Raw genomic sequence first — 25,107 nt, forward strand, 5'->3', positions numbered from 1 at the left:
ATTAAGATCTGGATCAAAAAATTGATTGATCCTGCAACCCTGTCATAATTGTTGCAGGTAAATTCATATAATGATGGCGCTAACTGATACTACAGAGAAAATACCTCGTCCCACCCCATCCCAGTGACTTACAAAAACAGAAATAGATATGTACATATTTTCAATATGTCTGTGAGCTATACGAAGCATAGGGAAAACCCGGAAGGTTTCATGTTAGACAATAATTTTCATTAGCAACCTCAGATGGGATAGGGACAAGCCGGCCATTGATCACTGTCATCGTTCTCGGAAGTATGGGTGTGGATGCCACGTGAAGGCTTATGAGAGCTTTCACCACGGCTCACGGCAGAAAAATGGATGTCACATTTTCTAAATACTGTACAAGATGGACATTTTCATAGCTTGCGATACATTAAGCGCACACTTAATGTGTGGTGACAGCTTGGAAATGTAATTATTGGCCAAATTTGTTTTCGAAGGTAGTCGAAGCTTCATCGAAGTTTAAATTCTCTAAATTTTCGTGCCAAGTCAAGGAAAGAATTTTGAGAGATCCTGGGTGGAATTTAATGCCGTCTCTGGTGGCGGGTTTTGAGGCAGAGGGAGATGGGTGAGAACCCCATCAACCTTCCACCTGATTAGGTCCAGTGTGCAAAGGCTCATGGATGGCCTTCCTGCCCACCTACTAACTGAGGCACGGGCCTCATCCCACTGGTGCTGGTATTCATCCAAGGTTCGGCAGGGCACTCGCCAGTAGGTACCCTGAAAAGCAAACCCTTGCCAAGGATAACTCTGGGTTTCCAGGAAGGGTCTCTCATTTGAAGGCCTGTTTAACGGGCCTGGCATTGGACACGGAGGCCCACTGAGAATCTTGTCCCTGTCCTTTGTTGCACATCTATCCCCTTCCAGTAAATAAACCCTACTCCCAACCCCCACCCTGCCTTCACTCACTGGTGGCCTAGACCCTCGTCGACCTTAGGCCTCTGCTGCCAGTGATGTTGGCAGACAATGGAGAACTGCTGGTCCCTGGTTGGCTGACAGTTCTTGGCGAGCGGGATTTCCAACCCAGGATTCCCAATCCTGGGCAAAGCCGGATGCTGGACACTTTATTCCAATGGTTCTTAGCCAAAGGGGGCGACATGAGACGCCTGCCAGTTCTCCAGCCAGCAGGCGAGACGCCCATCGCCAATATCCTGCCCCATATTTGAGCAGAATAATGATCAACAGCATAGAACATAGAAAAATACAGCACGGAAAAGGCCCTTCGGCCCACCATGTTGTGCCGAACTTTTGTCCGAGATTAAGAACAAATTAATCTACACCCCATCATTCTACCTTAATCCATGTACCTGTCCAATAGCCGCTTGAAGGTCCCTAATGTTTCCGACTTAACTACTTCCACTGGCAGTGCATTCCATGCCCCCACTACTCACTGGGTAAAGAACCTACCTCTGACATCCCCCCTCTATATCTTCCACCATTCACCTTAAATTTATGTCCCCTTGTAATGGTTTGTTCCAACCGGGGAAAAAGCCTCTGACTCTCTACTCTATCTATTCCCCTGATCATCTTATAAACCTCTATCCAGTCACCCCTCATTCTTCTCCATTCTAATGAGATGAAATATAGATATTTCATATAGATGAAAACCAAATCATGGACGGGATTCTCCCGTACCCGGCGGGGCGGGGGATCCCGGCGGGACGGAGTGGCGTCCCGCCCGGGAGTGGTTGGCGCCGCGCCGAAGGGTCTCCGCGAGTCGGCGCATGTGCGGGAGCACCAGCGCTTGCTGGCGTCATCCCCGCGCATGCGCGGGAGGGTTCGTCTCCACATCAGCCATCGCGGAGGACCACAGCGGCCGATGCGGAGCAATAGAGTGCCCCTACGGCACAGGCCCGCCCGCGGATCGGTGGGCCCCGATCGTGGGGGCACCTCCCAGGGCCAGATCCCCCCCCAGGAACCCTGGAGCCCGCCCACGCCGCCAGGTCCTGCCGGTAAGGGACCTACTCTAATTTACGCCAGCGGGACCTGCGACAGACGGGCGGGACTTTGGCCCATCGCGGGCCGGAGAATTCGAGCAGCCCCGGCGCCCATTGAGTCGCTCCGGACCCCGCCATTCTCCGAGGCGGACAGCGCGACTCACGCCGGGCCGGTTTTTGGGGGTGGGGGGGGGGGGGGGGGGGGGGGGGGGGGGGGGGGGGGGGGGGGGGGCGGGAGAATTGGGAGAACAGTGGGGCCGGGATTCACGCCGACCCCCAGCGATTCTCCCACCCAGCGGGGGGTCAGAGAATCCCACCCCATTTGTTAATCAAATTGGAAAATATAATCAGTTGAAGCTGTGACAACATTTATGGGGTATAAATATTACAAGTGGACTCGACAAAATTTGTAGGCCAGTTTTAGATTATTTTGTAACTTGGTCATGTCTCAGAGCTATCCCACATCATAACATAAGAAATAGGAGCAGGAGGAGATCATGTGCCCCCTCACCCCCGTGCCTGCTCTGCCTTTCAACATGATCATCGTTAATCTTGATCTCCACTTTCCCCCATATGCCTTGACATTCTGCGAGACTAAAAAAAATCTATCCATCGCAGCCTTAACTGTACTCAACAGCATCCACAAACCATCTTGGGTAGATATCGTATCACCTTCTTTGCAATGAATTACTACAAGTGTATTTCCTTGTCACGTGAATGAATATGAGGGAAGGCAAGTCCCACCAATGTATTTAATTTTCTATCTGGTAGTAATCTCAGCAATGTTACTTTTAGCACTAACTTGAATTTCTAACAAGCAGCAATGGGAAAAAGAAAGGCTTATATTTATATAATGCCTTTAGGCCATCCCAAAAGATTTTGCAACCAATGAAATGCATTTTAAGTGTAGTCACTGTTGTAGGAAACACGGCAGCCAGCTTGGGCATGGTGCCACAAGCAGTAATGTGATAACAACTAGATTTTCTTTTTAAGTGATGTTGGTTGAGGGATAAATATTGGCCAAAATGCTGGGGATAACTCCCCTGATCATCTTTTAAAAGAATAGAGCCATGAAGTATTTTACTTCACCTGAGAGAGCAGACAATAACTTGGGTTTAACGTCTTATTCAAAGGATGACACTTGATGAGTGCAGCAACCCGTAATACTACACTCTGATGTCAGCTTAGATTTTTGTGTTCAAATCTCTGGAATAGAACTTAACCCTACAATGTGCTGACTCAAAGCCCAGAGTGCTGACACATAATGATAGAAATGATGTACCAGCAGGCAACAAGTCTTTCATTTTCAGAAGATATTACTGTGCGAAGTTGAGGTCTGTTTCCTCAATGAATGACTGCCTCAGATCAGCCCAGAAGGAAGCTTAACACATCTAATGTGTCCCAATTCCTAGTTAGCAAATTGTAAAGCTTGATAAATAGTACTCTACACTTTATTAATACGGTCTTTCAGTCATTAATTGGTATTTAAGTAAAACGATGCACTTTAAATACATCTCTAGCCCTTAGTGCAAAACAGCTGCAATGGTGTTCATGGCTTTAAAAATTGAGATTATAGTTTTCAATTGAAACTGGAAGTAACTAAAATGGTGTATTTTTATCTGTAGAAATTATTCAAGCAAATACATTTGTACTCATTAAAAAATTAAAAGGACAACAAAGGTTTTTCACAGAACACATTAATTTAGAATCTAAATATATTCAAATTTACTAAGTCTCTCAAAACTGCACTCTGAGTAGGTTAATACAACTCCAATACTATGAAGACGATCTCCATTTCCTCACCTTCGGCAAAAATTCCATTGGCTGCGCAAGCAGCTGGAACACCTGACAACTGCATTGACAACCAATGGAGGTCATTACTGCTCAGCCTACACCCAACATTGTTCTATAAAAACAGAGCAAAATAATATACTCACTTTATAATATTATCAGATGCTCCTTTGTGATAATAAATTGAACCATTATACACGGCATGTCCACAGCCATGAAAATAGTTTGCCAATGTTATTGTCTTGAAGTTGATCCCAATTTTAAGTGCTTCTAAATTTTCATATTCTTTAACTGTTAGTCCTGTAAAATGTAAGAATCAATAACAAACCTTCAAAATAACGTCGGTAAGGCAAAACCAAAATGCCTGTAAATTGTAAGAAAGTCACAGACAATTTAAAACTGAAAGGTATGGAAACTGTTCTGTTTTGGTCACTGAGGTATGGAGACAGAACCGATTGTAGTCACTAAATGAAATATTTTTACTATTTCAAAGTGGTACCACTGGACCAATACTACAGTTCAAAAAGGAACTGGACACATTTCCTGCATTTGTTAATGGTACATTCAAAAGGTATAAAAAACGTTGGGTTTAGTACCTCATGGTCACTGATCTCCAGATTAGCTTTGGGCTAGGAGAGGGACGGCACAGATTTTCTTCCCTCTGAATCAACCCAAGAGTTTGACCATATATTTATAAGATTACATGACTGCTGGCAGGAGGGAGCACTGAAGGTTCCGATGCTTTGTTGCATTATAACTGTTTAATACTGGCTGGATGAGGCAGTTGGACTTTTCCTGTCTTTATTTTCATATGTTCTTATTTGTCAGCAACAGTCGCCTTTTCGGGGGAGTGGTGAGCTTAGTTGGCTAGATTATAATGTGTGGTTCACAATAATGCCAAGAGCTAAGGTAAGACCTGGGGCCTGCCTCCTTGCCCTGCCCTGTAGTAAAATCGCAGCAGAGGCCATGGATTTGCCGACCCTTGAATAGGCGACCCTATTCAGACAAGAAGAGTAGGCCGAGCTTAGGCAAAGCTAATTCAAAGGCTTTTTTTCTTCTGATGGTCTTATCCTTGAATTGACCTGCATATCCTAACTTCCTAGTGAAACACTTTTAATTGCAACAGATAATTTTGTAAGTGGAAATATGATACATGAATCATGTTTCCATCTTTTTCAGTAAAATAAAATACCTGAAAGTATATTCGTGACAAACCTGAAAAGTGCTCGACAACCCAAATCTGTTCATTGCCCTTCGATGCAGGGTCCTTCATCCATGCTCCGAATGTGTTTTCTATCTTTGTCACGCTGTTGGGACCATCCACTGATTTTATGATACGTCCTAAAAAAGGATATTGCTTATAAAGTTGAACAGCACAGAAAGAGGCCCTTCGGCCCATTGAACCAGTGGCAGCCATCAAGCACCTATCTATTCTAATCCCATTTTCCAGCACTTGGTCTATGGCATTTCAAGTGCTCATCTAAATGCCTCTCAGTTGTTGTGAGAGTTCCTGCCTCTACCACCCTTTCAGGAAACGCGTTCCAAATTCCCACCACCCTCTGGGTGAAAAGGTTTCCCCTCAAATCACTTCTAAATCTTCTGCCCCTTACTTTAAATTTATGCCGTCTGGTTATTGACCCCTCTACTAAGGGGAAAAGTTCCTTCCTATCTACCCTACCTGTGTCCCCCATAAATTTGTCCACCTCGATCATGACCCTCCTCAGCGTTCTCTGCATCAAGGAAAACGACCCCAGCCCATCCAGCCGCTCTTCACAAAGCTGAAACGACCCAGCCCAGGTAACATCCCAGTGAATCTCTGCACCCTTTCTAATGCAATCACATCCTCCCTATAGTGTGGCTAACGGAACCGCATACAGTACTGTGGCCCAATGAGCATTTTATACAACTCCATCATAACCTCCCTGTTCTTATATTCTATACCTAGGCTAATAAAGCACGTATCCCATTTGTCGTCTTAGCCACCTTATCTACCTGTCCTGTCACCTTCAGGGATCTATGGACATGCACACTAAGGTCCCTCTGGTTCCCTGTACTTCTTAGCGGCTACCATGCATTGTGTATTGCCTTGCCTTGTTAGCAATAATGCAATAATGACTGCACTTCAATCTCAAAATTAAGATGAAATTGGTTTGAAACAGTACCAAATTTCTTCGAAAAGGAACTCAGTGCTTTTTGTGCAGACGTCCTTCTGATTAAACTGTCATCATTTGGAACGGCGTGAGCTTCATCTAAATTTAAATACAATTGATAATTAAGCACAGGCTTCATTTCAAATGTCAAAAGTCATTTCTACAGAGGATTTGTATTTATTTATTTATTTTTTAAAATAATTTTTATTGGAAAATTTTTTACAGAAAATATAAAAATATAACAACAAGTAATAATATACCACTAACTGCCCCATAACACCTGCAACCCCCCCCCCCAAAACCGTAACATCACATGTATCCCACTCCCCCCCACCCCCCCCCCCCCCCCACAAGAAAACTTAACCATAAATTAAAATTAAATAAATCAAATTTGAATAAAATAACCAAACAAACATAGTCGTCGCCCCCACCCCCCCGGGTTGCTGCTGCTACTGTCCCAGTACCCTATCGTTGAGCCAGAAAGTCGAGGAAAGGTTGCCACCGCTTAAAGAACCCTTGCACCGAACCTCTCAGGGCAAATTTGACCTTCTCTAGCTTAATAAAGCCCGCCATGTCATTGATCCAGGTCTCCACGCTTGGGGGCCTCGCATCCTTCCATTGTAGCAGAATCCTTCGCCGGGCTACTAGGGACGCAAAAGCCAGCACGCCGGCCTCTTTCGCCTCCTGCACTCCCGGCTCTACCCCAACCCCAAAGATCGCGAGTCCCCATCCTGGCTTGACCCTGGATCCCACCACCCTTGACACCGTCCTCGCCACCCCCTTCCAGAACTCCTCCAGTGCCGGGCATGCCCAGAACATATGGGCATGGTTCGCTGGACTCCCCGAGCACCTGATACACCTATCTTCACCCCCAAAGAACCTACTCATCCTCGTCCCAGTCATGTGGGCCCTATGCAGCACCTTAAATTGAATGAGGCTAAGCCGGGCACACGAGGAGGAAAAATTAACCCTCTCCAGGGCATCAGCCCATGTCCCGTCTTCGATCTGTTCCCCCAGTTCCCCCTCCCACTTCGTTTTCAGCTCCTCTACTGACGCCTCCTCCACCTCCTGCATAAGCTTGTAGATATCGGATATCTTCCCCTCCCCGACCCAGACCCCCGAAAGCACCCTGTCACTCACCCCCCTCGTGGGGAGCGCAGGGAATCCCTCCACCTGCCGTCTAGCAAATGCCTTTACCTGCAGATACCTGAACATGTTTCCCAGGGGGAGCCCAAATTTCTCCTCCAACTCCCCCAGGCTCGCAAACCTCCCGCCGATAAACAGGTCCCTCAGCTGTCTAATGCCCGCTCTGTACCATCCCTGAAATCCCCCATCCATGTTCCCCGGGACGAACCTATGGTTCCCCCTTAACGGAGCCTCCATCGAGCCCCCCACTTCTCCCCTCTGTCACTTCCACTGCCCCCAAATCTTGAGGGTAGCCGCCACCACCGGACTCGTGGTATACCTCGTGGGAGGGAGCGGCCACGGCGCCGTTACCAGGGCCCCCAGGCTTGTATCCCCACAGGACGCTCTCTCCATCCGTTTCCATGCTGCCCCCTCCCCCTCCATTACCCACTTGCGCACCATCGACACATTGGCCGCCCAATAATACCCCGAGAGATTGGGTAACGCCAGCCCCCCCCCCCCCCCCCCCATCTCTACCCCGCTCCAAGAAGACCCTCTTCACCCTCGGGGTGCCATGCGCCCAAACAAATCCCATGATGCTGCTGGTTACCCTTTTAAAGAAGGCCCTAGGGATAAAGATGGTCAAGCACTGGAAGAGGAACAAGAACCTCGGGAGAACCGTCATTTTAACAGATTGCACTCTGCCCGCCAGCGATAGCGGCACCATGTCCCACCTTTTAAATTCCTCCTCCATCTGTTCCACTAGTCTGGTGAAGTTAAGCTTAGGGAGAGTCCCCCAACTCCTGGCCACCTGCACCCCCAGGTACCTGAAACTCTTCACTGCCCTCCTGAAAGGGAGCCTCCCAATTCCCTCTTGATCTCCCGGGTGCACTACAAATACCTCGCTCTTTCCTAAATTTAGCTTATAGCCCGGAAAGCCCCCAAATTCCACTAACAGCTCCATCACCCCCGGCATTCCCCCCTCTGGGTCCGCCACATATAACAGCAGGTCGTCCGCATACAACGATACCCGGTGCTCCTTCCCACCCCGCACCAGACCCCTCCAACTCCCTGACTCCCTCAACGCCATAGCCAGCGGTTCAATCGCCAGTGCAAAGAGCAGGGGGGACAGGGGGCACCCCTGCCTGGTCCCACGATAGAGCCTAAAGTACTCCGATCTCCTTCCATTTGTGACTACACTCGCCATCGGAGCCGTGTAAAGCAGCCTCACCCATTTAATGAATCCCTCCCCAAATCCAAACCTCTCCAGCACCTCCCAACGCCACCACTATCTCTGCCTCCCCCTCCACTGCCGGCATCATGATAACATTGAGCAGTCTCCGCACATTCGTGTTGAGCTGCCGCCCCTTGACAAATCCTGTCTGATCTTCGTGAATCACCTCTGGCACACAATCCTCTATCCTGGTAGCCAGGATCTTCGCCAGCAACTTAGCGTCTACGTTAAGGAGCGAGATAGGCCTATATGATCCGCACTGCAAGGGGTCCTTATCCCGCTTTAGGATCAAAGAGATCAGTGCCCGTGACATCGTCGGGGGCAAAGCCCCCCCTTTCCATGCCTCATTGAAGGTTCGCACCAGCAGGGGACCCAACAGGTCCGCATACGTTTTGTAAAACTCCGCCGGGAACCCGTCCGGCCCCGGGGCCTTACCTGACTGCATTTGTCCAATCCCCCTGACTAGCTCCTCCAACTCTATCGGCACCCCCAGCCCCTCTACCAGCCTCTCTTGAACCCTTGGGAAACATAGCCTGATCATGAAGCTCTCCATCCCCTCTCTCCCCCTCGGAGGTTCCGACCGGTACAGTTCCTCGTAGAAGTCCCTAAAGACCCTGTTTACTTCCGTCCCCTTCTGCACTACATTTCCACCCCCATCCTTCACTCCACCAATTTCCCTAGCCGCATCTCGCCTACGGAGCTGATGCGCCAACATCCTGCTCGCCTTCTCTCCATACTTATATACCGCGCCCTGCGCCCTCCTCCACTGTGTCTCCGCCTTTCTGGTGGTCAACAAGTCAAATTTGGCCTGCAAACTGCGTCGTTCTCCCAGCAACCCTTCCTCCGGTGCCTCCGCATATCTCCTGTCCACATCCGGGAGCTCTCCCACCAGTCTCTCCCTCTCCTTCCCCTCCCTCCTTTCCCTGTGGGCCCGGATGGAGATCAGCTCCCCCCGGATCACTGCTTTTAGAGCCTCCCAGACCATCCCCACCCGGACCTCCCCCGTATCATTGGTATCCAGATATCCTTCAATGCCTCTCCAAACCCTCTTACACACCTCCTCCTCCGCCAGCATCCCCACATCCAGGCGCCGGAGCGGGCGCTGGTCCCGCGCCTCTCCCATCTCCAGATCAACCCAGTGCGGGGCATGGTCCGAAATCGCTATGGCCGAGTACTCGGCATCCTGCACCCTCGGAATCAATCCCCTGCTCATGACAAAAAAGTCTATCCGGGAATAAACCCTATGGACATGAGAGAAAAAGGAATACTCCCACGCTCTCGGTCTCCCAAACCTCCAGGGATCCACCCCTCCCATCTGGTCCATGTATCCCCTCAGCACTTTGGCCGCCGCCGGTCTCCTACCCGTCCTTAAACTGGACCGGTCCAGTGTGGGATCCAGCACTGTGTTAAAATCTCCCCCATGATCAGGCCCCCTGCCTCCAGGTCCGGGATGCGGCCCAACAATCGCCTCATGAAGCCAGCATCATCCCAATTCGGGGCATATACGTTCACCAGCACCACCTTCTCTCCCTGCAGCCTACCCTTCACCATGATATATCTGCCCTCCTTGTCCGACACCACCTCAGCTGCCTCAAACGCCACCCTCTTCCCCACCAGAATCGCCACCCCCCGGTTCTTCGCGTCCAATCCTGAATGATAAACCTGCCCCACCCACCCCTTCCTCAGACGAACCTGGTCCGCCACCTTCAGGTGGGTCTCCTGGAGCATAGTCAACCCCTTTAGATGGGAAAATACCCTGGTTCTCTTAACCGGCCCGTTCAGCACCCTCACGTTCCAGGTAATCAGCCGGATCAGAGGGCAACCCGCCCCCCCCCCCCCCCCCCCCCCCCCCCCGACTAGCCATAACTTATCAGATGTTCGCCCCAGGCCAGCACACCCCACCCGACCCGTTCCCCATGGCGCTAACGCCTCTCCTCTTTCCCCCCCCACCCCCCGGCCCCCATCGGCTCCTTCCTAGTCATTCCAGCAGCAACCCGGTACCCCCCCCCCCCCCCCAAGGCTAGGACCCCTCCTAGCCGCGACACACCCTCCATGGTACTTCCGTGAATCAGCTGACTTCTGCTGACCCCGGGAGGATTTGTATTTAGAGATACTTTACCGTAATTTACTGTATTCTGTTGGTTTCGGGATTTTCCTTTGGAACCAGGTGGGCCAGGGGCTCCTCTTGGACCTGGAGAACCTGGAGGCCCAGCTACTCCTGGGGGACCTGCAGGGCCCCTCTGACCTGAAGAAGAAAATTGTATTTAAAAATGTCAATCCGTTCAGTAAAGTTGCATTATAATGACCTGCAGGGTCTGTAGCTCAACCATAAGAATATAATGAATGTGGACGCAATGTTAATTTATAAGAAAGACGACCACAATCTGTCTACTAGTGTTTGCCAACACTAGAGCTTTGAATGGAAACTGCATTATTGAATCCACGCCATGTTTCATTTCAGCCTGGTAAGTTCACTGACACTTGGGGGCAGATAGTCCCAAAAGCAAAAGGAAGACTTGCACTTATATTGCGCTTTGCACCACCTGAGTATATCCCAAAGCACTTGGCAACCACAGCTGAAGTACCTTTCAGGTGTAGTCACTGTTGTAACACAGGAACCGCAGTAACCAATCTGCACATAGCAAGTCCCACAAACAGCAATGTGATAGTGATACTTTTTTCTTGTGATATTGACCGAGGGATAAATATTGGCCAGGAGACCGGGGAGAACCCTGCCTCCTCCTCGTGGAAATAGTTTTGTGGAATCTCTTAGAAGGCAGGAGCCATGGTTTGATGCCTCATGTCAAAGAGGGCAGCTCCACGGTTCAGCATGCTGCCTCCCCCAAGTCCCGGATGTGGAATTTATCCCTAACTCAAAAGAAGCTGCAGCCAAGATCTCAGCTTCTAGGCAGCCAACCAGTGGAATGAGACTCACACCAGCTTGAGCAGAGGGCAAAGAGGTCGGTGCTATTTTGAGACCCGAACTTCATTTAAATAGAGCTGCGGGCTGCCCACCCCAAATAGGCCAGATTCGGGCCAGCACTGTAATGTAAAGTTGGGAGAGTCTAGGGCACCAGCCACCACTTTTATTTTTGTGAAGCTCAGAGAAAAACAACAGCGAACTTAATTTGAAACTTGCATTTTTACATCCACTCTGGATGTGCTGCGGGTAAACCTGGTTGCGTGTGGACTCCACCCCGTACTGTCCTAGCATGACTGTCAGGGACCTATGTGCGCTGTAGGATTCTACTTCACATTTGTTGACTGAAACAGGTGGACACGTGGGCTGTCATGTGATAGTCCCCTTTAAAATATTCTGACAATGGCAGCATTAATGTGGTGGTAAAATTACCAAACTCACTTCTGTGCCATTGCCACCTTGCTGACGTATGTTTTGCCCACGTTAAAATGGTCACCAAAGAGTAAATCGTGCCACAATGATACCTCAAAGTAATAAGCCCAAGAGCTTGAAATCTGACTCTTAAATGCTCATGGAAAGATTTACTGTGGGATTCTCCCAGTCTCCTGTCGCACATTTGGGAGAACGTTGGTGGAATCCAGGAAAAACAGCAGGCGCGATTCTCCCAAAAGGGGAAAGGGGCAAAAGCGAGCGGGTTTAGCCGCATGTTTCCAGCACTGGCAGTGCCGAGAAACACATGGCTATTCAACACGACTCACGTTGGATAAGAGGCCTGAACGGGAAACACGCGACCGAGACCACACATAGCCCCATTTTGTACAGTGCGGCGATCCGCTCTGGAATTTCCCAGTGTAGTCCCGCAATGTTGTCCCGATCCCCAAGGCCCCAAAGCTATCCCCGACCTCTCCGCCCCTCCCCCCCGCTCTGAATGCTCTGTGGGAGGGTCCGTCCCCCCCCCGGCACCCAAGCAGGGCACCTCCAGCCCGATCACACGGCGCACAAAACATGCCAGCTTGGCAGGGCCCATGCTAAGGGTTTCATCAATATCCTACCCAAGAATCCCATGGAAAATTGCTGCAGCATTTGTCTACACTGCAACAGTGACTCCACTTGAAAATTAATTCATTGTCTCTAAAGTGCTTTTGAACCTGAGAATGTAAAACATGTGATAGAAATGCAGAGTTCTTTCTTCATTTACAGGGTTCAGGCTGTGCATTGTTAGAAGCAAATAGGTTAATAAATTCCATTAGATCTCTGGCTGCTGTTTTAACAAAGATGCTAACTGCTTAATTTCTACCTTTGTTAAAGGGACAAGAACTTTCACATTCATGCATTAACATATTTTCTACTTATGTCAGCTTCAAAAGCCTGTATTCGCACATTACCAATACTATAACTTGCTGATGTGCCCCTTAAATTCTGGAAGTATCGGATAGTATATTATTTTACAGGCAGATTAATGCCCAGGTTTTCACCAAGTTGGTAGGTTGACAAAATAGCATCAGAAGGCTTTGGGAGGGAAGCACGACTTCCTGCTGTTACCGTGGCAACAACTCACCCAACTGGAGGCAGGCAGCTAATTATTCAATTAACAGCCACATTTTACACCCTCTGGCATTTTACCAACATCAGAGCAACTGTCAACATGTATGAAAACCACCAAGCACACTGATGAGGCCTCCCAGTGACCTTGGAATGGGGGGAGGGGTAGGGGGTTGGACAATCTGCCCCTGACAGCAATGGCTACCCTCGTAGCTCCAGCGCTGCCTTTAGAGGTTTCAGCCCTTCAATCGCCAATGCCTGAACTTGCCACATAAAAAATAAATTCTTCCCTATGCCGTTCTCACCGGCCAGGTGCTCCACAAGCCCGGTTGTAGTGGATGCCCTGAGGATGTGGGGGCAGCTCATGGGGCTGGAGGGGGCATTGGCATGGGTACCGATCTGTGGTAATCACCGGTTTATTCCGGAGAGGTTGGATGGGGGTTTCCGGGGCTGGCAGCGGGCGGGGATCGAGTGGTTTGGGGATTTGTTTATCGATGGCAGCTTTCCGTGTTTGCATGAGTTGGAGGAGTAGTTTGAGCTGCCTGGTGGGAATGGGTTCTGTTACCTGCAGGTGAGGGACTTTGTGCGGAGGCAGGTATTGACTTTCCTGCACCTACCGTCCCAGGGGTGCAGGATAAGATAGTGTCGAAAACGGGAGTGGGGGAGGGGGAAGTATCGGAGATTTATAAGGAGCTAATGGAATGGGAGGGAGCCCCGATAGGGGAGGTGAAACAAAAGTGGGAGGACAAGTTGGAGGCTGGGTTGTGGGAGGATGCCCTGAGGCGAGTCAATGCATCCTTGACGTGTGCAAGTCTTAGCCTAATACAATTTGAGGTGGTCCACAGGGAGCACATGACTGTGGCCCGTAGAGCAAGTCCTTTGAGGGGGTGGAGGATAGGTGTGGGCAGTGTGCGGGTTGGCCTGAGAACCATGTCCGAAGCTAAGGGGATTCTGGCAGGGGTTTGCTGACATGTCGGAGGTACTAACGGCAAGGGTGGTTCCGAGTCCAGAGGTGGTGATTTTTGGACCCGGGAATCCAGGGGGCGAGAGAGAGGCCGATGTCTTGGCCTTTGCCTCCTTCGGAGACAGATTTTATTGGCATGGAGGGACTCGGAACCCCCGAAGTCGGGGGCATGAGTCAGTGACATGGCCGGGTTTCTCTGGCTCGAGAAGATTACGTTCGCCCTGAGGGGATCGACGCTAGGGTTTGCCCGGAGGTTTATCGACACCTTTGGGAAAAATTAAGCTGTCAGTAGGGTCGGGGGGGGGGGGGGGGTTTAAAGAAAAAAAGGGAGGCAAGCGGGGTTGAGTAAAGGGGGGGAAGGTTAGTGGGGAATTAGGATTGAGGAGTCGTCGATGGAAGCCATGTTAGCTGGGTTTTGTGATTGGTTGGGTGTGTGTTGTTCATTTTTATCTTGTTGTTAAAATTATAATATAAATGCCTTAATAAAAATATATATTTTTTTAAGTAAAAAATTCTTCCTGGCCCTTTGAGATTGCCTCAAAATGGTGCCGCTCTCTCCTTCCCCTTACAGCCGCAGCCAGCTCTATCTGTGGCCGAGATTACCAGTCCTCCAATTGGGCCGGCAGCTCGGAGAGGCAAGCCAACATCCTTAAAGGAGTGTGGTGGTCCGAGTGATGGCTTCTTAATTGGCTGCCAGTGGTAAAATCCTTGTAATTTGTCTGGGTAGGCTTCGGACCTCCATTAGGTCCAGGCGAAGAGGGGGTCCCTCGGTGTGCCTGTAAAATGCAGCCTAATGTCTCGCAGGGATCTGACCATCTGGAATTACTGATGCTCCATTCACTTAAATTCATGCATTTCTGGGCGTGAATCTGATTACATGGGTGCAGGGATGGGGGGGAAGATCTCAAACCATGTGTTTACGGCAAAAATCCTGTTAGTGGCCATAACGGGATTTGCTCCCACGGTTAATGGTCCCAATTGCGCCCCTTGACTTGGGAAGATCCAACTGGAAGGAATGCTGCTAACTGATTCAGCATTTTCATAAATATTATTACTAAATATAAGGGGATAACTTTAACAGGCAAATTCTGTCTATCTCACACCGAGCAGCCAAGCTTTAAGCCCATATAATTTGATAGTTTACCTTCTAAAATGATCTCATTGTAAGGCTCTCCCCGTTCGCCTTTTGCTCCAGGATCACCTTTTGGACCTGGCAGCCCATCAGAACCAGGTTGGCCCGGGTCTCCTTTGTCCCCTTTTGGTCCTAAATCTCCAGGTTCCCCTTTTTGTCCAGGGGCAGCTGTGATGCAAAGAGGAGATTTAGTTTGAACATGAATGCTAATCAGCTGATCACATTGTTATGGAAACACAAGTGCGCTTATGTGTAAATAATAATGTTCTACACTCGCAAGACCCAAAACGTACTTAGCTGATGTTTGGCTAATGATTAAATGGAACCCTCCATTCGGAATTTACCTGGCTGGTAAAACAAAGTAGTCTGTCAAATATTTTGTTGCCGATCAAGCGATTTTGGGGCTGACACCTTATTTCTTATTTACGTACAACAGCATCAAAAGAGCCCCAGGTGAGCAAAGATATCAAATGAGAGATGTGTTGCTGGAAATTACTCTTCAGGATAATAGCTGACAAATGACTTCGAACAATGTTCCACACGCTTCCATTGTCCGACCTTTTCATAGCAAAGTTTACCCATTTGCAGATGAAGAGGAACACTGTTCCTAGGAAAGGCTACTGAATTGTGCAGACATCGAAAAGATGCACTACCTTTTCGCGCTCGTTTGCCCTCTTTTCCAGGTGGTCCGGGAAGCCCAAGAGGTCCATCTGAGCCATTCACCCCAGGTAATCCATTTAAACCTGGAGAGCCTAAGAGATATATCAATTAAATACATCTATGTATAACATATATCATGTCAAAAATCTATAGCGGGGTTATTTGTCCAGTCCTGCCCACTACGGAAATCATTGTGGGTGGGACGACAATTATGTGGACCATTGATAGGTCCATTGAACTCGGGCGGGGCCAGTAAATCAAGGATAGTCAAAAATTCCAAGATGTTTTAAATCATAATTCTCCACGTTAAGGTCCCATGACTTAAGGGGCTTTTGCCACCCATGGATTTCTATTGCATTCGTCCATGCTTATACTTGGCAAAGCACTGCAGTTTGCTGTTGCCTTCTGCTGTATGGCTGACTAGGAGCTTCTGCCACTCTTACCACCTGCCATCAGGCACATTGGAAGATTTACAGGCTGACGATCAACCTGTTTGTCCACGTTATTGGCGCACTTTCCGTTGCCATCAAGCCCTGAGTGGGGCTTGAGCCCAAAGCCTCTGGACCAGAGATAGGGCTGCTACCCACTTGCCCCCAGACCTCCCCTAAAGAATAATATTGATGAATAATTCTTACCTGTTGGTCCAGGTGGTCCAGGCGGACCTATTTTATACAATTTAGAGAAGAGGCAAGTTTAGACATAGTTAAATAAAAAGAGGTCAAAGTGTATTAAATATAAGCATATACTTACTATAAGGGATGACTTCTTAAGTGTAAACTAAGTATAAATAAACAATGGACCCCTACCATGGAGAAGGACAAGGGCAGCAGATACCTGGGAACACCACTACCTGCAGGTTTCCCTCCAAAACACCCACCATCCTGGATATATATCACCGTTCCTTCACTATCGCTGGGTCAAAACCCAGAACTCCCTCCCTATCAGCATTGTGGGTGTACCTACACCACATGATCTACTGCAGTTCAAGAAGGTAGCTCAATACCACCTTCTCCAGGGCAATTAGGGATGGGTAATAAATGCTGGCCTAGCCAGAGAAACCCACATCCCGTAAAAGATCAAACAAAATGGAACAATCAAATGGAGTGCATACTGACTCAACACAAAACTGAATCAATTTCTGAGTCAGTAAAGAGAAGAAGGGTATTAGGCTATTGGTTCAGGAAAGCTTTTTAAAATGGTCAGGCGGGGCTAACGTTGCATTTTTGCGTTAAAGCCTTTCATCAGCCTTCCAGCCCAACACTAATTCCTGACAGTCAAACTTCCCTGACAAATGGATTTGAACCTCCGTACAGCTTAACCCCTTTATCCTCACACTGCTGCCTGAATGTGGGGTCCTACCCACACTCCGGTCATCCTCCCCCTAAGTGAGAGGGTCTTCATGCCTCCCGGGGCAGGGCTGTAATCCATTCCTGATTCCGCCACTCTGCGCTTGCAGCCTGACCTCTCACAGAACCCCACCCAAGAGCCTCACAGTCACCCCCCAGTGTTGACCCTCCATATTTACCTGCACCCACCCACTTTCCAGCTCCCACTAAGGACAGGCACTCACTCAGTGGCACTCTGGGCACAAGCCCAGCAAGGAGGACACAGGAAGCGATGCCCGCATGCCAGCCTCCAGACCCCCATAACGCAAGGGGCGCCCCGAAGAGAAGGGAAGGTAAGAAATGCTTGCGACTTTTCCGCTCAAGATTGAGAGACTGAACCCCAGCCCAGGCTCCCAGTTGAACTGATCTGTGTCTCCCACGTCCTCTCCGGTGCACCCTGAGCTATGAACACCCTGGGGATACACGGCTGCCCGAACGCTCAACTCCGGGGTGGGGCCAGGTTCATGTTAATGGAAACCTGGTGTAAATGGCGGCAGCGTGATGTCACATCAGCACCCGCTGAATATTCAGTGAGCGGGGAAGTCCCAGAGTGAGTGCTCGCTGATGACACGCGAATGTATTAAGATGAGGTTTCCGGACTCCCGCGGCCTGGGGTTTTGCGTTTCTCCACCGGTGAGCAGGGGAAAAAATTGGAAATCCTGATCTCGCTGGAGAAAATCGCATTTTCCTGGTTCACTCCGGGTAACTGGATGTTATCTACACAGATTTTCAGAAAAGTATATGTGAGTGTGGGAGAAAATGCTGCCCCCCTCCAAAACTGGCCCTGCAACATTTTCCAAATTAACCTCATGGCTCCGTAGATATTGCAGGCCACTGCCAGTTCAAGCATACCCCTCTCCCCTTTGCCAATCCCCACCCGGAGCTACCTACAGGCTGGTCCAGCATCCAATATCACGGGCTAGAAGGCTACGTTACCCATTCAGGCCAGGCATCACACCAGTGGCATGGAAATGAAGCCTGATCCTCATGGCGGATCTGACCAACTGGCCGCTTTAATGGGCGGGCAGCTGGTGGGAGTTCCCAATCCACTCACACGTGTGTCACTGAAAATTACAAACATGGTTCGAAACACATATTGTATGACCCTCTTTTCTATACAAGTGGAGACTCTCCGCCTAAAGCACATGGGTCCAGGACTTCCAGTGGCGGCCAAGCTTGGGTAGGTCGCGTTTTCGGCAGCTCCCGCCGCTAACGGACTAACGGGCCCTTTCAAGGAGCTTTGACGGCCCCTTTTCAACGCAAACCGGCGGGCAAACGATGCTAGAAGGCTCCCCACAGCAGTTTATGGAGGGGACCAGGAGCAGGACGGCCAAACAAACGACCAGCGAGAAGCGGCAGGAACGGCCGCGGGATCAGAAAATGGCGGCCGGCTTGGATCAGGCAGCGTGGGCCCAGTGGTCGCGGGAACAGCAGGCGTTTCTTAGAAGCTGCTTTGCTGACCTGAAAACGGAGATGCTGGCCCCAATGAAGGCCTCCATGGAGAAAATGGTTGACACCCAGAAAATGCAGGAGAAGGCGATCAAGGAGATTGAGAAAAAGGTCTCGGATAACGAAGACGTGATACTGGGCCTGGCCGTCAGGGTGGAGGCACACGATGCCCTACACAAGAGGTGGCAGGAGAGGTTGGAAGGTCCAGGAGGCAGAACCTGCGCATTCTGGGCCTGCCTGAGGGTGCGGAGGGGTCGGACCTGAGCGCATTCATGACCACGTTATTGGGGTCCCTGATGGGGCCAGAAGCATTCCCTTGGTCTCTGGAACTGGATGGGGCGCACAGAGTCCTTACAGGGAAGCCCAAAACGAATGAATTGCCGAAAGCCATGGTGGTACGGTTCCACAGCTTCTCAGATAAGGAACGAGTCCTGCGATGGACTAAAAAGGAGCGGAACAGCAGGTGGGAGAACAGCGTAATCTGCATCTACTAAGTCCTGGGAGCAGAACTGGCCAAGAGGCGTGCTGGATTCAACCGGGCTAAGGCGGCTCTCTACAGCTAAGGGATGAAGTTTGGGCTGCTACATCCGGCGAGGCTGTGGGTCACATATCAAGATCGTCACCATTACTTTGATACACCGGATGAGGTGTGGAATTTCATTAAGCAAGAAAAGTTGGACTCGAACTAAAGGACAGCCACACTGGGACGTTACTCTGATGGGGATAGTAATTGCTGAGTAGCCAGAGGCAGCGACATTATGTTGTGTCCTCCTATTTTTGTCTGTTCCCTGTTTCTTCGGCCATGTTTTCGGCTTTTGTAGAACTCAGCGGCAGAGGGAGGAGGGGGGCCCGACACGTGGGGCTGCTCTCCTGACGGCTGGGGCCGTGTCTTTGATGGGGCCAGGTTTGGACCCGGGGTTGGCTGTTTGTTTCGCTGGGAGGTGAGGGTGGAAAATGTTCTTTGGGGGCTGTTGATGCTGATAATGGGCTTTCCATAGGGGGGGAGGGGCCTGAAAAATGAGGCATCTGAGTAATCGGAGACGGACGAGGGAGCGGCCAGGGTCAGCATGGGTCAGCTGACTCACGGAAGCGTAATGGGGGGAGAGCCAGTGTCAAGCGGGTGCTTGACTTGGGGTTTTGGGGTCACGGGGTTGCTGGGTGGGGGGGGGGGGGGGATGGGATGCTGCTTGGCTGACAGAAAAGGTGCCAACTTGGGGTAACAGAGGGAGAGTCGGGGGAGGGGCCTCCAATGGGAGGGCTCGAGTAAGCGGGGGAAGCGGGCTCGTGGCTGGCCAAAAAAGGGAGATGGCTAGTCAGCAGTGTGGGGGGGGGGGGGGGGGGGGGGGGGGGGGGGGGGGGGCTAGCCCCCCATCCAGGCTGATCACGTGGTATGTGCGAGGCCTGAATGGGCCGGTCAAGAGGGCTCGCGTATTCTCGCACTTAAAGGGGCTAAAGGCAGACGTAGCCATGCTACAGGAGACGCACCTAAAACTTGCGGACCAAACAAGATTGAGAAAAGGGTGGGTGGGCCAGGTGTTACATTCAGGGCTGGATTCAAAGACCAGAGGAGTAGCAATCCTGGTCAGCAAACGGGTGGCTTTTGAGGCAGGGAATATTGTAGCTGACGGGAGGGGACAGATACATAATGGTCAGTGGGAAACTGCAGGGGACCCGGATGGTGCTAGTGAACGTTTACACCCCGAACTGGGACGACATGGTATTTATGAGACGCAGGCTGGGTAAAATTCCAGACTTAGACTCACACAATCTGATTAGGGGGGTGTCTTCAACACAATTATAGACCCTGTACTGGACCAGTCAAACCCCCAGGTCGGGGAAGCGATCAGAGGCGGCTAAAAAACTGAGGGGATTCATTGAACAGGTGGGTCCGTGGAGATTCGCCCGACCGAGGCCAAAGGAGTTCTCTTTCTTTTCCCATGTCCACAAAGTCTACTCCCGCATAGATTTCTTTTGTGATGAGCAGGTCGTTGATCCCCAGGGTGGAGGGGACAGAATACTCGCCCATTGCCGCCTCCGATCATGCTCCACACTGGGTGGATTTGCGTCTTGGGGGGGGGGGGGGGGGGGGGGGAGAGTGGTCAGCTCCCACTATGGAGGCTAGATGTGGGGCTGCTGGCAGACGACGTGGTTTGTGGGCGGATAAGGAGGAACATCAAGAATTACCTGGAAACTAATGATGTGGGGGAGGTAGCGGCGTCCATGGTGTGGGAGGCCCTGGAGGCAGTGATCAGAGCGGAGTTGATCTCTATCAGGTTTCATAGAGAGAAGAAAGAAAGAGCGGGAGGGAGAAAGGCTAGTCGGGGAGATACTCAGAGTAGACAGGTGCTACGCGGAGACCCCCGAGACGGGGCTACTGAAAGAGCGCCGGAGGCTGCAGGCGGAATTCGCCCTGCTGACCACGGGGAAGGCGGTAGCACAGCTGAGGAAGGCCGAAGTGGATGTCTACGAATATGGGGAGAATGCGAGTAGAACGCTGGCGCACGCACCAACTTCGCAAGAGGGAGGCGGCCAGGGAAATTGGGGAAGTACGGGATAAGGAGGGCAACACGGTCATAGACCCAGAGGGGGTGAACAAAGTCTTTAGGGCATTTTCCAGTAATTTGTATGAATCAGAGCCCCCGCTTTTTGGGGGGGGGGGGGGGGGGGGATACCCTGTAGAATTCTACAAGAAATTTTCGGAACTGCTGTGCCCACTCCTGCTAAGGGCCTTCAATGAGGCCAAAGAGAGAGGGACCCTCCCCCCAACAATGTCACAGGCTTCGATTTCACTCATCCTCAAACGAGAGAAAGATTTGCTACAGTGTGGGTCTTATAGACTGATATCGCACCGCCAAACTGCTGGCCAAGACCTTGGCTGCTAGGATTGAGGACTGTGTCCCTGGGGTGATAGGGGAGGATCAGACAGGCTTCGTCAAGGGCAGGCAATTGAACTCCAACATATGGACGCTCCTAAACATCATCATGATACCCTCAGAGGGAGGGGAGGCAGAAGTGGTGGCGGCAATGGACGCGGAGAAAGCCTTTGACCAGGTGGAATGGGAGTACCTGTGGGAAGCGCTAAGAAGGTTTGGATTCGATGAGGGGTTCATAGGTTGGGTCCAGCTACTCTACCAGGCCCCAGTGGCAAGTGTGTGCACGAACAGGATGAGGTTGGAATACTTTAGTCTCCACCGGGGGACAAGACAGGGGTGCCCCCTCTCCCTGTTATTATTCGCCCTTGCGATAGAGCCGCTGACTATAGCACTCCGGACTTCAAAGAACTGACGGGAGTTGTTTCGTGGGGGGGGGGGGGAGGAGCATCGGGTCTCGCTTTATGCGAATGATCTGCTCCTGTATATTTCCCAAGCTAAGGGGCAGGAAAAGGGATTGGGAGAGCTTCTGCTGAAGTTGGTCGAGAAGAGCTTTTGGTACCTAGGGATACAGGTGGCTCGAAACTGGGATGCCCTCCACAAGCTTCATCTATCTCGGCTGGTAGAGCAGATGGAGGGGGACTTCAAAGGGTGGGACACGCTCCGGCTTTCTGCCGTCATTAAGATGATGGTCATCCCCAGATTTCTGTTCGTCTTCCAGTGCCTTCCCATCTTCATCCCTAAGTCCTTCTTTAAGCGGGTGATCAAGATCATCTCGGGATTCGTATGGGCAAATAAGACCCTACGAGTAAAGAGACTGTACCCGGAGCGCAGTTGTGGGGGGGTTGGGGGGTGGCTGCCGCTGCCGAATCTTTGCAGCTACTATTGGGTGGCTAACATAGCCATGATTAGTAAATGGGTATTGGAGGAGGGGTCAAAGTGGGAGCGGTTAGAGGCGGCCTCATGCAAAGGTACCAGCCTAGGGGCACTTGTAATGGCACCTCTGCCGTTCTTGCCGGCCCGCTACTCCTCCAGTCCAGTGGTGGTGGCGGCATTAAAGATCTGTGGTCAGTGGAGAAAACACAGGGTGTTTGGACCCCAATACGCAACAATCACAGATTTGTCCCTGGCAAGATAGGTGGAGGTTTTCAAAGTTGGCATAGGGCAGGCATTAAAGGGATGGGGGACCTGTTCGTAGACGGGACCTTATCCCAGCCTGAAAGCGCTGGAGGAGAAATTCCATTTGCCCCCTGGACATGCTTTCAGATATCTTCAGGTACGCACCTTTCTGAAAAAACAGGTGGTATCATTCCCGCTGCTACCCCCACGCAGGGTACAGGACAGGGTGGTCTCTGGCACCTGGGTAGGGGAGGGGAAGGTGTTGGACATCTACCAGGAACTTCAGGAGGCGGAGGAAGCTCCAGTGGAGGAACTTAAGGGCAAATGGGAGGAGGAGCTAGGCGGGGAGCTAGATGCGGGCCTGTAGGCGGATGCCCTAAACAGGGTCAATTCCTCTTCATCATGTGCCACGCTTAGCTGAATCCAGTTTAAGGTGGTCCACCGGACACACATGACGGCAACCAGGATGTGTAAGCTCTTTGGGGTTGAGAATAAATGTGCGAAGTGTGCGGGAAGCCCTGTAGATCATATCCATATGTTCTGGGAATGCCCGGCTCTTAAAGGATCCTGGCAGGGTTTTGCTGAGGCAATGTCCAAGATCTTAGACACGCGGGTGGTGCCAAGTCCAGAGATAGCAGACGATCCGGGAGTTCAGGAAGCGAAAGAGGCCGACGTGTTGGCCTTTGCCTCCCTGGTAGCCCGGAGACGGGTCCTTTTAATGTGGAGGGACTCAAAGTCTCCAAGTGTAGCGACCTGGGTTAGTGACATGGCTGGGTTTCTCAGTCTCGAGAAAATAAAGTTTGCCTTGAGAGGGTCCATGGCGGGGCTCTCTCGGAGGTGGCAGCCATTCCTCGACTTTCTAGGAGAGCAGTAAAGGTCAGCAGCAGCATTCTGGGGGGAGGGGTCGTTACGTTGTATTGTTCCTTTCTTTGTACATACGGTTGACATTTCTTTACTCTATGTTCTGCTAACTGTTGCGTACGGTTATCCAAAAATTCTGTTTCCTAACAAAATTTTAATGAAAGTAATTTTTTGTTAAAACACATGGGTCCATACGGCCCAGAGTAAGATCCTGCAGACATGGTGGTGAACACTGAATGAATACAGTTAGTTCAAATTGGGCCCACATCGAGCAGCTCACCAAAGCTCGTGAGACCTGACCATGGAAACGCTTGGGTGCAACTCCTTCAAATGGGAATAGCTCACTCCCAGCTTAATTTACACTAGAATTCAAAAATATCTCATGTTGCTCTCAACTTGAAGATTACTGATTGCTTCACTGAAATCTCAATCTTGTATGATTTTCTAACACACTCATACCACCCCCCCCCCCCCCCCCGACACCCAACCCCCCATCCCACAATATCATTTATTGCAACAATTTTTAAATTTTTAATCACAATTCTGAGAATTTGAATATATGACTTCACAACATAAAAGGAATGTCAAAAACCGAGTAGCTGAATTTAAACCCACACTCTCACACACTCACACTCTCGCAATCTCTCGCACACTCACACTCTCACAATCTCTCACACACTCACAGTCTCACAATCTCACAATCTCTCACATTTACACTATCACAATCTCTCACACATTCACACACATGGGCCTGGATTCTCCCCTACCCGGCGGGGCGGGGGGTCCCGGCGTAGCGGAGTTCTCCGCACCTTTAGGGGCCAAGCCCTCACATTGAGGGGCTATGCCCGTGCGGAAATGGTTGGCACCACGCCGACTGGCACCAAAACCGGCACCAACGGCCTTTGACGCCTGCTGCCCGGCGTCGGGGCTGACCAAAAGGTCTTCGCCGGTTCGCGCATGCGCCAGTGCGACAGCGGCCGCTGACGTCACCACCGGCGCATGCGCAGTAGGGGAGGTCTCTTCCACCTCCGCCATGGTGGAGGCCGCGGCGGAAGAAAAAGAGTGCCCCCACAGCACTGGCCCGCCCGCCAATCGGTGGGCCCCGATCGCGGGCCAGGCCACCGTGGGGGCACCCCCGGGGTCCGATCGTCCCGCGCCCCCCCCCCAGGACCCCGGGGGCCGGCTCGCGCCACCAATCCCGCCGGCTCCAGAGGTGCTCCAATTCCCGCCGGCAGGAGAGGCCTCCCAGCGGCGGGACTTCGGCCCATCGCAAGCCGGAGAATCGCCACAGGGGGCCCGCCAATTGGCGCGGCGTGATTCCCGGTCCTGCCGATTCCCGGGTGGCAGAGAATTCCGCCATGATCTCTCACACATACACACTCACAATCTCTCACACATTCACACGCTCACAATCTCTCACACATTCACCCTCATGATCTTTCACACATTCATACACTTACAATCTCTCACACATTCACAAGCTCACAGTCTTTCACGCATTCACACTCGCACAATCTCTCACAAATTCACACACTCACAATTCCTCACACATTCACACAATCTCCCACACACTCACAATCTCTCACACATTCACACTCACAATCTCTCACATTCACACTCACAATCTCTCACATTCACACTCTCACAATCTTTCACACATTCACATTCTCATTGTCTCTCATACATTCACAGGGCGCGATCCTCCGCTCCCCACGCCGGGTGGGAGAATCGCGGGAGGGCCAGGCGAATCACGACATGCCGCCCTGGCACCCCCCGCGATTCCCCACCCCCCGCTCGGAGAATCGCCGCTCGCTGTTTTTCACGCCGACCGGCGATACTCCAGCCCGGATGGGCCAAGCGGCCTGACGTGCCCAACCTGTTCACACCGGCGGCAACCACACCTGGTCGCTGCCGTCGTGAACATAGCGT

General features: G+C 51.0%; 1 protein-coding gene across 4 annotated transcripts in view; it reads right to left on the reverse strand.

Annotated features, from left to right (window-relative positions):
- Positions 1-25,107, reverse strand: part of gldn (gliomedin) — a 206,503-nt gene that overhangs the window by 1,519 nt on the left and 179,877 nt on the right. For all 4 annotated transcript variants that reach the window (XM_038813341.1, XM_038813342.1, XM_038813340.1 and 1 more), the window contains exons 3-9: positions 16,130-16,156; positions 15,488-15,586; positions 14,847-15,002; positions 10,396-10,521; positions 5,930-6,016; positions 4,983-5,108; positions 3,914-4,067 (exon numbers count right to left, since the gene is read on the reverse strand). In XM_038813341.1, coding sequence (XP_038669269.1) covers positions 3,914-4,067; positions 4,983-5,108; positions 5,930-6,016; positions 10,396-10,521; positions 14,847-15,002; positions 15,488-15,586; positions 16,130-16,156 — 775 coding nt within the window. The remainder of the gene's footprint in view (positions 1-3,913; positions 4,068-4,982; positions 5,109-5,929; positions 6,017-10,395; positions 10,522-14,846; positions 15,003-15,487; positions 15,587-16,129; positions 16,157-25,107) is intronic.

The sequence above is a fragment of the Scyliorhinus canicula genome, chromosome 12 (genome assembly GCF_902713615.1).
Source record: "Scyliorhinus canicula chromosome 12, sScyCan1.1, whole genome shotgun sequence".
Lineage (NCBI taxonomy): Eukaryota > Metazoa > Chordata > Chondrichthyes > Carcharhiniformes > Scyliorhinidae > Scyliorhinus > Scyliorhinus canicula.